General features: G+C 37.9%; 1 protein-coding gene across 1 annotated transcript in view; it reads left to right on the forward strand.

Annotated features, from left to right (window-relative positions):
• LOC143247805 (medium-chain acyl-CoA ligase ACSF2, mitochondrial-like) overlaps positions 1–14352 on the forward strand; it is a 29829-nt gene extending 15477 nt beyond the window's left edge. Inside the window, exons 9-16 of the mRNA XM_076496300.1 lie at positions 610–758; positions 4888–4979; positions 7530–7606; positions 8366–8473; positions 9138–9286; positions 9584–9725; positions 11326–11436; positions 12285–14352. Of these exons, the coding sequence (XP_076352415.1) occupies positions 610–758; positions 4888–4979; positions 7530–7606; positions 8366–8473; positions 9138–9286; positions 9584–9725; positions 11326–11436; positions 12285–12404 (948 nt within the window). The 3' untranslated portion in view covers positions 12405–14352. The remainder of the gene's footprint in view (positions 1–609; positions 759–4887; positions 4980–7529; positions 7607–8365; positions 8474–9137; positions 9287–9583; positions 9726–11325; positions 11437–12284) is intronic.
• The last annotated feature ends 330 nt before the right edge of the window (positions 14353–14682 follow it).

Raw genomic sequence — 14682 nt, forward strand, 5'->3', positions numbered from 1 at the left:
AACAGTTTATTAGTTGTTCTTTCTTTACTTTCAAGGTAACAGTTTATTAGTTGTTGTTTCTTTACTTGTCAAATATTCTCGTACAAGTTGACTTCAGGTGTTTTAAATACAAACAACTCTACACATTAGGACCTAAATTTTCAATTGCAAGAGTGTTTGCTGAAAAAACAAACAAACGGCAAAATGGTGGGATGATAAAACACATTGTCAAGGATGATTTGTATTGGTCATTTCGTGGTTTTAGATATCATATTCCAAGAACGCAGTAAATGTTGCATTTTTTTGTGCTTATAAATTATTTTCTTTATTGCAATATATATATATTAAATACCTCTGTATTTAATAATTTCTGGTGGGTGAAACCTGAACCTCCAACTCAATCATCCTGACATTCAATCTGATAGAAATCGTCCGTAATACCAGATACCAAATGAACGTGTTCGACTGTATTTGATTATGGATATTCTATCAATATAAAACGTATAAATATGTTCATTAGCTACACATACCATATGCATAGAAAGTGTTTCAGGACCAGTTTCTAACTTGTAGTATAAGCTCCTCTTATCTTCAAATATTTACTAATATTTCATTTTTACAATTTAACAGCAAGTCACCATCTGCATCTCCGTTCCTCTTTTTCACTGTTTTGGGTGTGTGCTTGGCTCTTTATGTGGGGTTCTTCATCAGACCACGTGTGTGCTTCCTGCACCAAGTTTCGAACCGTTAGCATGCCTCCAGGCAGTACAAGAAGAAAGGTAATAAATAATACATCTTTCGTCTGTACAAAGGGACATTTAAAGATATATATATATATATATAATGTCTCCAGGCAATACAAAATGACAGATAATAGATATCTAGGTTATACAAAGGAACAGTTGAAGAAATATAATATGTCTCTAGGCAATACATAAAGACGGGTAATACATATCTCTAGGTTGAATAAAGAGACAGCTAGAGATCTATAATATATCTCCAGACATGAAACTTTGTAGAATGGACGAAAGCGGAAGACTTTCGAAACGTCGTTCCCTACACTTGTTTTTCCACAACAGGCAGTTGCCGTCCATTCTACAAAGTTTCATCATGAATACTCTGCCTAAACAATCTGTCAAACGATATCTCCAGGCAATACAAAAAGATGGGTAATATATAAGATATCTCATAGGCCATAGGGACAGTTGCAGGAGTGTGACGTGTCTTCAGGCAGTACAAAAAGACGGGTAATATGTAAGATACCTCATAGGCCATAGGGACAGTTGCAGGTGTGTGACGTGTCTCCAGGCAGTACAAAAAGACGGGTAATATGTAAGATATCTCATAGGCCATAGGGACAGTTGCAGGAGTGTGACGTGTCTTCAGGCAGTACAAAAAGACGGGTAATATGTAAGATACCTCATAGGCCATAGGGACAGTTGCAGGTGTGTGACGTGTCTCCAGGCAGTACAAAAAGATGGGTAATATATAAGATATCTCCAGGCCATAGGGACAGTTGCAGGTGTGTGACGTGTCTCCAGGCAGTACAAAAAGACGGGTAATATGTAAGATACCTCATAGGCCATAGGGACAGTTGCAGGTGTGTGACGTGTCTCCAGGCAGTACAAAAAGACGCGTAATATGTAAGATATCTCATAGGCCATAGGGACAGTTGCAGGAGTGTGACGGGTCTTCAGGCAGTACAAAAAGACGGGTAATATGCAAGATATCTCATAGGCCATAGGGACAGTTGCAGGTGTGTGACGTGTCTCCAGGCAGTACAAAAAGACGGGTAATATGTAAGATATATCATAGGCCATAGGGACAGTTTCAGGTGTGTGACGTGTCTCCAGGCAGTACAAAAAGACGGGTATTATGTAAGATATCTCATAGGCCATAGGGACAGTTGCAGGTGTGTGACGTGTCTCCAGGCAGTACAAAAAGACGGGTAATATGTAAGATATATCATAGGCCATAGGGACAGTTGCAGGTGTGTGACGTGTCTCCAGGCAGTACAAAAAGACGGGTAATATGTAAGATACCTCATAGGCCATAGGGACAGTTGCAGGTGTGTGACGTGTCTCCAGGCAGTACAAAAAGACGGGTAATATGTAAGATATCTCATAGACCATAGGGACAGTTGCAGGTGTGTGACGTGTCTCCAGGCAGTACAAAAAGACGCGTAATATGTAAGATATCTCATAGGCCATAGGGACAGTTGCAGGTGTGTGACGTGTCTCCAGGCAGTACAAAAAGACGCGTAATATGCAAAATATCTCATAGGCCATAGGGACAGTTGCAGGTATGTGACGTGTCTTCAGGCAGTACAAAAAGACGGATAATATGTAAGATATCTCATGGGCCATAGGGACAGTTTCAGGTGTGTGACGTGTCTCCAGGCAGTACAAAAAGACGCGTAATATGTAAGATATCTCATAGGCCATAGGGACAGTTTCAGGTGTGTGACGTGTCTCCAGGCAGTACAAAAAGACGGGTAATATGTAAGATATATCATAGGCCATAGGGACAGTTGCAGGTGTGTGACGTGTCTCCAGGCAGTACAAAAAGACGGGTAATATGTAAGATACCTCATAGGCCATAGGGACAGTTGCAGGTGTGTGACGTGTCTCCAGGCAGTACAAAAAGACGGGTAATATGTAAGATATCTCATAGACCATAGGGACAGTTGCAGGTGTGTGACGTGTCTCCAGGCAGTACAAAAAGACGCGTAATATGTAAGATATCTCATAGGCCATAGGGACAGTTGCAGGTGTGTGACGTGTCTCCAGGCAGTACAAAAAGACGCGTAATATGCAAGATATCTCATAGGCCATAGGGACAGTTGCAGGTATGTGACGTGTCTTCAGGCAGTACAAAAAGACGGATAATATGTAAGATATCTCATGGGCCATAGGGACAGTTTCAGGTGTGTGACGTGTCTCCAGGCAGTACAAAAAGACGCGTAATATGTAAGATATCTCATAGGCCATAGGGACAGTTTCAGGTGTGTGACGTGTCTCCAGGCAGTACAAAAAGACGGGTACCAGTAGGTAGATATATGAAAATACATGTCTCACAGCATTACACAAAGACTTCGGAGCTTTATTTTACAGAGCTTTACGTAACATTACCATATGTTACGTGATTTTTTTTTATACTACTATATTGTAGCTGATGCTTTATGAACGATTTTCTTACCTTGCCACATGGTGGTAAAATTTATTGTTATATTCTTTGTTAAGGTGTTCCGCTAGTGATATGTTTTGTTTTTCTAAGGTGTACTTCTCTGTACGGCACTCCCACCATGTTCATTGATAATTGTTATATACTTTGTTAAGGTGTTCCGCTAGTGATATGTTTTGTTTTTCTAAGGTGTTCTTCTCTGTACGGCACTCCCACCATGTTCATTGATAATTGTTATATTCTTTGTTAAGGTGTTCCGCTAGTGATATGTTTTGTTTTTCTAAGGTGTACTTCTCTGTGCGGCACTCCCACCATGTTCATTGATAATTGTTATATTCTTTGTTAAGGTGTTCCGCTAGTGATATGTTTTGTTTTTCTAAGGTGTTCTTCTCTGTACGGCACTCCCACCATGTTCATTGATAATTGTTATATTCTTTGTTAAGGTGTTCCGCTAGTGATATGTTTTGTTTTTCTAAGGTGTTCTTCTCTGTACGGCACTCCCACCATGTTCATTGATAATTGTTATATTCTTTGTTAAGGTGTTCCGCTAGTGATATGTTTTGTTTTTCTAAGGTGTTCTTCTCTGGACGGCACTCCCACCATGTTAATTGATAATTGTTATATTCTTTGTTAAGGTGTTCCGCTGGTGATATGTTTTGTTTTTCTAAGGTGTTCTTCTCTGTACGGCACTCCCACCATGTTCATTGATAATTGTTATATTCTTTGTTAAGGTGTTCCTCTAGTGATATGTTTTGTTTTTCTAAGGTGTTCTTCTCTGTACGGCACTCCCACCATGTTCATTGATAATTGTTATATTCTTTGTTAAGGTGTTCCGCTAGTGATATGTTTTGTTTTCTAAGGTGTTCTTCTCTGTACGGCACTCCCACCATGTTCATTGATAATTGTTATATTCTTTGTTAAGGTGTTCCGCTAGTGATATGTTTTGTTTTTTCTAAGGTGTTCTTCTCTGTACGGCACTCCCACCATGTTCATTGATAATTGTTATATTCTTTGTTAAGGTGTTCCGCTAGTGATATGTTTTGTTTTTCTAAGGTGTTCTTCTCTGTACGGCACTCCCACCATGTTCATTGATAATTGTTATATTCTTTGGTAAGGTGTTCCGCTAGTGATATGTTTTGTTTTTCTAAGGTGTTCTTCTCTGTACGGCACTCCCACCATGTTCATTGATAATTGTTATATTCTTTGTTAAGGTGTTCCGCTAGTGATATGTTTTGTTTTTCTAAGGTGTTCTTCTCTGTACGGCACTCCCACCATGTTCATTGATAATTGTTATATTCTTTGTTAAGGTGTTCCGCTAGTGATATGTTTTGTTTTTCTAAGGTGTTCTTCTCTGTACGGCACTCCCACCATGTTCATTGATAATTGTTATATTCTTTGTTAAGGTGTTCCGCTAGTGATATGTTTTGTTTTTCTAAGGTGTTCTTCTCTGTACGGCTCTCCCACCATGTTCATTGATAATTGTTATATTCTTTGTTAAGGTGTTCCGCTAGTGATATGTTTTGTTTTTCTAAGGTGTACTTCTCTGTACGGCACTCCCACCATGTTCATTGATAATTGTTATATTCTTTGTTAAGGTGTTCCGCTAGTGATATGTTTTGTTTTTCTAAGGTGTACTTCTCTGTACGGCACGCCCGCCATGTTCTTTGATAATTGTTATATTCTTTGTTAAGGTGTTCCGCTAGTGATATGTTTTGTTTTTCTAAGGTGTACTTCTCTGTACGGCACGCCCGCCATGTTCTTTGATATACTTCAACATAAGGACTTTGAGAAGTATAACCTCACGAGTTTACAATCAGGTAAGGCAAAAACAGTTAATGACTAAACACGCACATATATTTATTCGTGGTGCACAAGGTCGTTATATATCCCAAGTTTAGAACCTGACTACTGCATAATGTATTTTTTTTCGGTGTTGTATTGTATAAGTTATTGTGGTTTTAATGTTAAACATTTTAAATTACGAAAGACTGGAAGATCCAAATGATACTGTATGCACATTATGATACGAAAGATTCCGGAAAAGTAGTATTAATATTTGAGATAAAAATCATGTGATACTGTTTGTTAGTTAATGTTGAGCAGATTCAGAAAGATACGTGGTAGAAAACATGTCTAAACTGGTGGTGTCGCTCACGATCATAGCGACAGCATGACAGTAAAATGTGGACTATTGTGACCTGCGTGTGACACAAACCACACATGGATGCATCAGTTCCAGATAAAAGAAAACGATGAGTTAAAAACTGTGACCAATGCGTAGCCAAGGCAGGACAACTTTTTCCTTTCTATCCCTATGGAAGCATAAGGACGGCCAAAGAGCAACAGAAGGTTTGATCTGGAAAATGTTATCACGTTGTTTACTTCAAGTTGATTGCCAATTGGCGTGGAGCCGAGCCTTGAATATAGGACCAGAGCAGAAAGGATTAGCTGCTGTGTTTGCAAGCTCGTTCCCGCGAATACTGACGTGGCCCGGTATCCAGAAGAACTGGACAAAAATGGATGATAGAGATATGAGCCAGACGGCTTCGAATATCGGTGAGAACAGGGTGTGAACTAACGTGAGGCGATTCCAGCGCCAGTATAGAGCTAAGTGAGTCAGTATAAATAGTATAGTTCATGTATTGTATAGCATGTACGTGATCCAGGGGACTGGGGAAGAGGGGCTTCTGTGTACAATCACCAAGCCACGATAGACCGGGGCAGAGTCCACATAGTCGCCTTATTTTGAACTATCCGTGTAAATGGGAATGAAAGAATGATTAGAAAGATGTTTGACAAATAGAAGATGTCAGGAGTGTCTGTCTTTATCACATGACTCAAAGAAAGGTCACAATTGGGTATGGTGAGATAGGCTGACCAGTGGAGATAGTAACATCATCCAAGAACAGACCCAATTCAACCAGCTGTGCCTGGACACGAAAGCCATAAGAAACAATGAAAAACTGTCTATTATGAAAAAGCATGACCCACTGAGGAAGGAAAACACAACTCGAAGTGGGATGCTGTGGTAAGAATCGAAGTAAAGACAGCGGAGATGTAGAGGAGGTTCATGAGACTCAATGCCCAAACTCTGGACTGAGGAGGTGTAGAAGGCCCCTGTACAGGAACAAAGCCCCTGATGGTGAAAAGGGTCCAACATCTTCAAGGCTGAGGTCCTGAAAGAGCCATAGACCAGAGAATCATAATCCACTTTCGATTGAATGAGGGTATAATAGATTTTTAGCATAGATCATCGATCTGCTCCCTAAGAAATAGTAGAGAGGACATGGAGGATGTTCAGTGCCCTAAAAATTGTGACACTCAAGACACAGCTCTGAGGGACTCCAAGTTCCTGCGGAAAAGAATGGTAAAGCATTGAGCCCACACGGACTTGTAATTGCTGGGCAATTAAAAAGTTCTGAATAAGAGTGGATAAGTAGCCACACATCTCATATGAGTGGAGGTCTCGCAAACTTCCAAATTGGTCAAATAATATGGAAAATCAAGCTGTTGTAACTTGAGAAAGACTTCCCTGATCGACATTTCAAGTCGAATCATGTGGTTCACAGTAGAGTGCTGTTCAAACAAGACGAGCATTAGCTATCTTCTCTAAGACCTTACAGAGACAGCTTGTCAAAGCAGTTGGACGATGATGGAAACTGAGATAGTGGTAAACATTGACTTATCAACTTTTTAACAATAGATGCCAGAAGCTGGGAACGAAGGATGTAAACCCAAGCAGTCACTGGTAGTGATGACGGACACTGAGATAGTGGTAAACATTGACTTATCAACTTGTTTAACAATAGAAGGCAAAAGACTCTTCACATGGTTGGAAAATGACTCCGTTGGAGGCAAAGAAAGATCTGTATGCACTCCTAGTAAAGCACTGACAAGTAATGCAGAAGCATTAGTCCGTAATGGAATTGGGAACAAAAACATTCGAACCTCGAGGTAAGACATACCGATAGCCATTTTCAAATGCTGCATCTCTCTTGTTTCTCTACACACGTAGGGCAAGAACGAAAGTAGTTAGTGTGGGAACCACCAGAGCTAACATAGCGCGGTTCCAGTTGACATTCGTAGAATATATAATATCTCTTTTGAGTTCTCGGTAAGTCTGGTCAAATATGTCTTTTGAGTTTACAATAAATCTGGTATGAATGAATAATGTATTTCGAGTTTACGGTAAGTGGTATAGATATATAATGTCTTTTCAGTTTACGATAAGTCTGGTATGGATATATAATGTCTTTTGAGTTTTTGATAAGTGGTATGGTATGTAATGTCTTCTGGCTGGACAAGAACTATTTTACATATATATGGCTGCTGTGGTTTCTAACACTTTGATTCCTCGTTTATTTTAGGAGTAATGGCGGGAGCTCCGTGTCCAGTTGAACTACTAAATAATGTTATTACCAAAATGAACATGAGAGATATCTGTGTAAGAAAAATATTTTATATTGTATATGCTGGTATATCGGTATTATCAACTGATTAATAAAACACTTTAAATAATTGGCTTCGTAATCAGATCAATCAGTTAAAATTGAATTTAATAAATTATTCGACTCTTTGACAAAGTTGAGTGCACGTGGTTTTAATGTTCTGTGTAAGTCGGATGTCACTAATTTTAAACAATCCTAAAACAATTATCAAATGTTTATAAAACTGTAATCTTCACTTGTTTTCATGTTCAGGTGTTTGTTCTGTTTTAATGATAGCTGTGTGTTCGCGACTTGTTTTCATGTTCAGGTGTTTGTTCTGTTTTAATGATAGCTGTATGTTCGCGACTGGTTTTCGTGTTCTGCTTTAATGATAGCTGTATGTTCGCGACTGGTTTTCGTGTTCTGCTTTAATGATAGCTGTATGTTCGCGACTTGTTTTCGTGTTCAGATGTTTGTTTTCTTCATTCAGTACGCCCTCAGTGTGTAGTAATATTTAATGAGTTTTTAAATATGAATACATATTTGAACTGGCTTGTTTTACCAGAAGACGATGTGAAAAGTCTCGAGCTATATTGTTCCTGTCACTGGTTTTAACACTACCTTTTATCACGTTAATACAACACCTTTGTTCATCTAAACATTTGATTTTTAATTTAAAAATAATGTATTTTGATTTTAATGTTTTTTAGACTTAAGGAAATTATTGAACTGTAAGTCCTAACAAAATTTGAAATTAAAATTGCTGTTTAAAATAGGTGGCGTACGGGACGACAGAAAATAGTCCAGTTATAACATTAAGTTTCCCAACAGACCCCATGGATAAACGTTTGCGAACTGTGGGTACTCCAATAGATCATGTAGAGGTAAACACAACACCAGTTTTTAGATTTGCATGTTAGTTAAGCCTAGTCTAGACATATCCGTAGTTAATATATCGGCCCGGCATGGCCAAGCGTGTTAAGGCGTGAGACTCGTAATCTGAGGGTCGCGGGTTCGCATTCCCTTCGCGCCAAACATGCTCGCCCTTTCAGCCGTGGGGACGTTATAATGTGACGGTCAATCCCACTATTCGTTGGTAAAAGAGTAGCCCAAGAGTTGGCGGTGGGTGGTGATGACTAACTGCCTTCCCTCTAGTCTTACACTGCTAAATTAGGGACGGCTAGCACAGATAGCCTTCGAGTAGTTTTGTGCGAAATTCAAAAAACAAAACAAACAAGTTAATATATCGACCGTAGATCTGATTAAAAAACAGTGGTTACACTTACAACCCTAGTTTAGAAGTGTTAATGTTAGTGTAGATGTATCGATTATTGTTTCAAATAAATAACTTTTAAATTGATACACTTAGCATTAGAATTTAAATATATCATTACATCCTGTACACGCTGTGTGTGTGTTAAAACTGTAACTACGTCCTGTACACGCTGTGTTATAACAACTTAATCTAATTTGTTCTTCATTCAAAAATACATATTAACAAGTTTGTAAGAGTTTGAAATTTGGTTTGTCAACAAAATATTCATGAAGGTGAAGATTATAGATGACAACAAAAGAATTGTTCCAGTGAACACAGAGGGAGAACTCTGTAGTCGTGGATATAACACCTTCCTTGGTTACTGGGACGACAGAGACAGCACTGTGGAAGTATTCAGTGACGCTAGGTGGTACCACACGGGGTAAGTTCAAGACGTAAATGTTTAATATCAATAGACTGTAACACCCAAGGTAACCTATAGACATACGTGTTTAATATCAGCACACTGTAACACAAGGAGTAACCTGTAGACGGAAGGAAGTGTTTAATATCAGCACACTGTAACACAAGGAGTAACCTGTAGACGGAAGGAAGTGTTTAATATCAGCACACAGACAACATCTCCAGAACTTTAATAGGTTTTACTTTCTTAATATCCATGTTTGGGCGTGGTTATAGTTTATTAACACTCAGATCTAAATATGTCTTGTCCTTACAGTGATAGAGCAGTTATGGATCAAGATGGCTACGTCAGTATAGTCGGTAGGTTCAAGGACCTCATCATTCGAGGAGGGGAAAACATCTACCCTCGAGAGATTGAAGAATTTCTTTATATGCATCCAGAGGTCGCAGAAGTGCACGTAAGAGCGAATCGTAATAGAATTTTAAACCTACTATGCCAATTATGTTCTTGTTTTATGTAAACTTTTGGATGTGAGTTAATAATGTAAGTGTTACACAGTACTACCATTAAACGAGAAAAATGTGTCACAGCTCAGGACTTGCTTTTGAAAAATAAGGGTTACTGACATAAATTAAACACCCTGACTGTGGATGTTTTATTATCACATCTCTTCCCTGAATATGTTCACCTCTTTATAATAGGCCAAGTCTTCACTGGTAAAGAGTTGACGGTATTGACCAGTTGCGCTTCACTCTAACAATTCATTTCACAGTTAAAGACTACAGGAGCAGATAATCCACCATTAGTTTTACCAAAAAGTCAATAAATAAATGTTCGTCATATATAGAGCCATAAAGTTATATTGATGATACAAAGAGACGTAAAGTAGTCGTGTAATGAATAGATCTTTGTGATACGTAGAGACGTAAAGTAGTCGTGTAATGAATAGACATTGGTAATACATAGAGACGTAAAGTAGTCGTGTAATGAATAGATCTTGATGATACGTAGAGACGTAAAGTAGTCGTGTAATGAATAGAGATATACGTAGAGACGTAAGTAGTCGTGTAATGAATAGAGAGACGTAGAAAGTAGTCGTGTAATGAATAGATCTTGATGATACGTAGAGACGTAAAGTAGTCGTGTAATGAATAGATCTTTGTGATACGTAGAGACGTAAAGTAATCGTGTAATGAATAGATCTTTGTGATACGTAGAGACGTAAAGTAGTCGTGTAATGAATAGATCTTTGTGATACGTAGAGACGTAAAGTAGTCGTGTAATGAATAGATCTTGGTGATACTACATAGAGACGTAAAGTAGTCGTGTAATGAATAGATATTGGTAATACATAGAGACGTAAAGTAATCGTGTAATGAATAGATCTTTGTGATACGTAGAGACGTAAAGTAGTCGTGTAATGAATAGATCTTTGTGATACGTAGAGACGTAAAGTAGTCGTGTAATGAATAGATCTTTGTGATACGTAGAGATGTAAAGTAGTCGTGTAATGAATAGATCTTTGTGATACGTAGAGACGTAAAGTTGTCGTGTAATGAATAGATCTTGGTGATACACGGAGTTGTCGTGTAATGAATAGATCTTGGTGATACACGGAGTAGTCGTGTAATGAATAGATCTTGGTGATACTACATAGAGACGTAAAGTAGTCGTGTAATGAATAGATATTGGTAATACATAGAGACGTAAAGTAGTCGTGTAATGAATAGATCTTTGCGATACGTAGAGACGTAAAGTAGTCGTGTATTGAATAGATATTGGTAATACATAGAGACGTAAAGTAGTCGTGTAATGAATAGATATTGGTAATACATAGAGATGTAGTGAACAGATCTTGGCGATACCTCGTCTTGCAGATATACTATAATACAATTCTACTTTAAAAAACGTCCTAGTTTACGGGTTTCACCACTTGGGGTTATTACTTTTCGCTCTCTCAGTCTGATACACGTTTCTTTTCTCTGTATGATACACGTTGTTATTTTTCATGTATTTTGTTTGAAATATAACAAAAATAAACGACATAATTATTACAGGTTGTAGGCCTACCAGACAAAAGGATGGGTGAAGAAGTGTGTGCGTGGGTAAAAGTAAAGACTGATCACCTCGTCTCTGAACAAGAACTAAGAGAGTTTTGTAAAGGAAAGGTGAGTTTGTATTTATGTTGTTAAATAACATTTTAAACAGGAATAAATAGATTACCATGGTGACATATCTCTCCTGTTATCAAAGTGAGGACTCGTAGTGCAAGATTGGAAAGCTTGAACATCAGATCACGTACATTTTAACATGCAATTAAAATTAATTTATTAAGTTTCACTGTACGTTACTTTAGTATTCCCTCACAGTATGTTGATATTGTCGTGGTTCATTGTACGTTACTTTAGTAATCCCTCACAGTATGTTGGTATTGTCGTGGTTCATTGTACGTTACTTTAGTATTCCCTCACAGTATGTTGGTATTGTCGTGGTTTATTGTACGTTACTTTAGTATTCCCTCACAGTTTGTTGATAATGTCGTGGTTTATTGTACGTTGTCTTTAGTATTTCCACACAGTGTGTTGATATTGTCGTGGTTTATTGTACGTTGCTTTAGTATTCCCACACAGTGTGTTGATATTGTCGTGGTTTATTGTACGTTACTTTAGTATTCCCACACAGTGTGTTGATATTGTCGTGGTTTATTGTACGTTGCTTTAGTATTCCCTCACAGTATGTTGATATTGTCGTGGTTTATTGTACGTTACTTTAGTATTCCCTCACAGTATGTTGATATTGTCGTGGTTTATTGTACGTTACTTTAGTATTCCCTCAAAGTATGTTGATATTGTCGTGGTTTATTGTGCGTTACTTTAGTATTCCCTCGCAGTATGTTAATTTTATTTTGTTTGTGTTTTTATATTGTTATGACGAATCATTTGTAAACAAATAGACAAACTGGAAACATTTCCATGTAATAATCTCCGTTAAAAAGAGAGTTGCTTTTTCGTTCCAGGTCAGCCATTTCAAGATCCCAAGATATATTCTCTTTGTGGATGATTTTCCAAAAACCGAATCTGGTAAGATCCAGAAGTTTAAGATGAAGACAGCGTCTATTGCAATGTTGAAACTCTGAAGAAATGTGTTGTGATGATATATATACATCATCTTTAGTGGATGAAGTATGTGATACTTGTTGAATTTCCATATCAATCTGAACGTGTTTTTTTATATTCTTGACTATTTGTTGTGAAGTGAAAAGTGTCTTAAACCTGTTTTGATGTATTCAAACTCTTCGTTTAGGCTTAACGGTAACAAAATTAATGTGTGTGTTTTTCTTATAACAAAGCCACATCGGGCTATCTGCTGAGCCTACCGATGGTAATCGAACCCCTGATTTTAATGTTGTAAATCCGGAGACTTACCGTAGGCTATCTGTACTGTTCCAACTTTTGAACAATTATTGAAAATTAGGATGTGACATAATTTGATCGGAAACAAGCGGTCCGGCAGTAGTTGACCAATCAGAGAAGCCGATAAATACTTCAGGGAAAAGTGGATACTCTTCGTGATAGGATAGGGTTAAATAGTGAGTGCAGGTGGCTGAAGTAAAGCCAATGGTTTTGACTGATTAGGACTTTTGTACCTTGGAAATATAATGACGTCACCATTGCAGCTTTTTCAATTTTCGTGTGAAATTTAGGTTAACCACCCACGACGCAACACCCCTGTTCACAGGCTGAGCCCTTTCCATCCAAGTGCAAAGTATCACAATCATTTCCTGGAGTCCTGCTAACTGACAACATTCATGACGTATCTGTTTGGATCGCACCTGCTGGCAATCAACACAGCTCTCTTAATGACGCCACAGTATGCAGTCGTTCTTGATCGGTCTTAAAAGCTTAAATAAGCAGAGTGTGTACAGGAAGTTTTGAGAGGCCCTGGTTACATATCTGGCCTGTCAAGTTTTTGTTCGTTCGTCCAACGCTTTGATAAACAAAGTTAGGTCTTTTAACAAAATTGTATCCAATATTTGCTCCACGCTTCAAGAGCTACACGTTAAGTACAGAACCATATTATGTTGTTAACCTGATGTTTGGTTTTATGTTGACACATGAAGAAGATATGCCAAGGTTTTGTCGAAACTTGTGTGATATTTTCTCCAAAATAAAAACTATTAAGTCATAAATTGTTAATACTAAGATGTAAACAGTGTGTCCGTGAGTGCAAGACTGCTACACTTTTGCTCCTGTGCAAAACCTTTATGAGGGCATTAATGATTACAACGTGTAACATATCGGAAAATATATTTAATATCAAGAGATCACAGAAAGTGGTTGTCACAGTTTATCGTTTAGGATACTACACTCGGATGTGTTACGCAAAGTTGTAAATATTGAGAACAAGAAGAAAACATGTTGGCAAAAGTTACTGTTATATTAGTTACTTGTACACGGTAAAGAAAGTAAAACATTCAACATCGTTTAGTCACTTGGTATATTGACTTCTACAGATCTAACTCCTCGTCTCTGGTATATTGACCTCTACGGGTCTAACTCCTCGTCTCTGGTATATTGACCTCTACGGGTCTAACTCCTCGTCTCTGGTATATTGACTTCTATAGTTCTAAACCTTCATCGTGTACTTTTTGTTCATCTCGTTTCTTTGATCGCTATTTTCTGTTTAAAGTTACATCTTGGGCACTGAGCGTTTACACTATGCGATTCCTGCACACTAACATTGTCTGCAGAGGACTTCCATTGACAATGCCATTAACACCTTATACCACCTGTGATATCCTCTTGGTGGCATGCCTCTAATTTTGCAGACATGCAACTCTGAAATCCAGGTTTCGATACCCATGTTGGGTACAGTTAGCCCATTGTGTATCTTTATGCGTAACTACAAACAAACAGACAGTATACTGGTTTGTACACGTGCAGAGTGAAGGAAAGCTGTCTGTTATTCGAGTACTTCAGATGGTTAACCAAGTGTTCAGAAAATAAAGATATTTATCATAAGGTATTGTGAAATATTTTATACAACATCGGGATATTAAAATGATAGTTTTGTGAAGTTATTAATTGGTGATTTCCTCTAATTATTCGGAACGTTCAACACTGGAACATTTTTGTTTTGAAAACTTCCAATTTATACGTTGTTTAGGACCAAAACTAAATGATTTTTGTCTTTAAAACTCAAGTTCTATGTTAGTCCTCAATCATTAAGATATTCAACATTTTGTCATGAAATTTGTTGTCTTCCCATACGGTTGACTTATTTCGTAACGTTAGACAAACAAGTAGGTACAAAAAATAAAAAAGTACCATACTCTATAACAAAGCTCTATAGAAAGATGGACCTTTCTTTTTCAGGAGCGAACTGGGTGGAAGAAAGTTCCCAACTTCAGAAAG

The sequence above is a fragment of the Tachypleus tridentatus genome, chromosome 3 (genome assembly GCF_004210375.1).
Source record: "Tachypleus tridentatus isolate NWPU-2018 chromosome 3, ASM421037v1, whole genome shotgun sequence".
Lineage (NCBI taxonomy): Eukaryota > Metazoa > Arthropoda > Merostomata > Xiphosura > Limulidae > Tachypleus > Tachypleus tridentatus.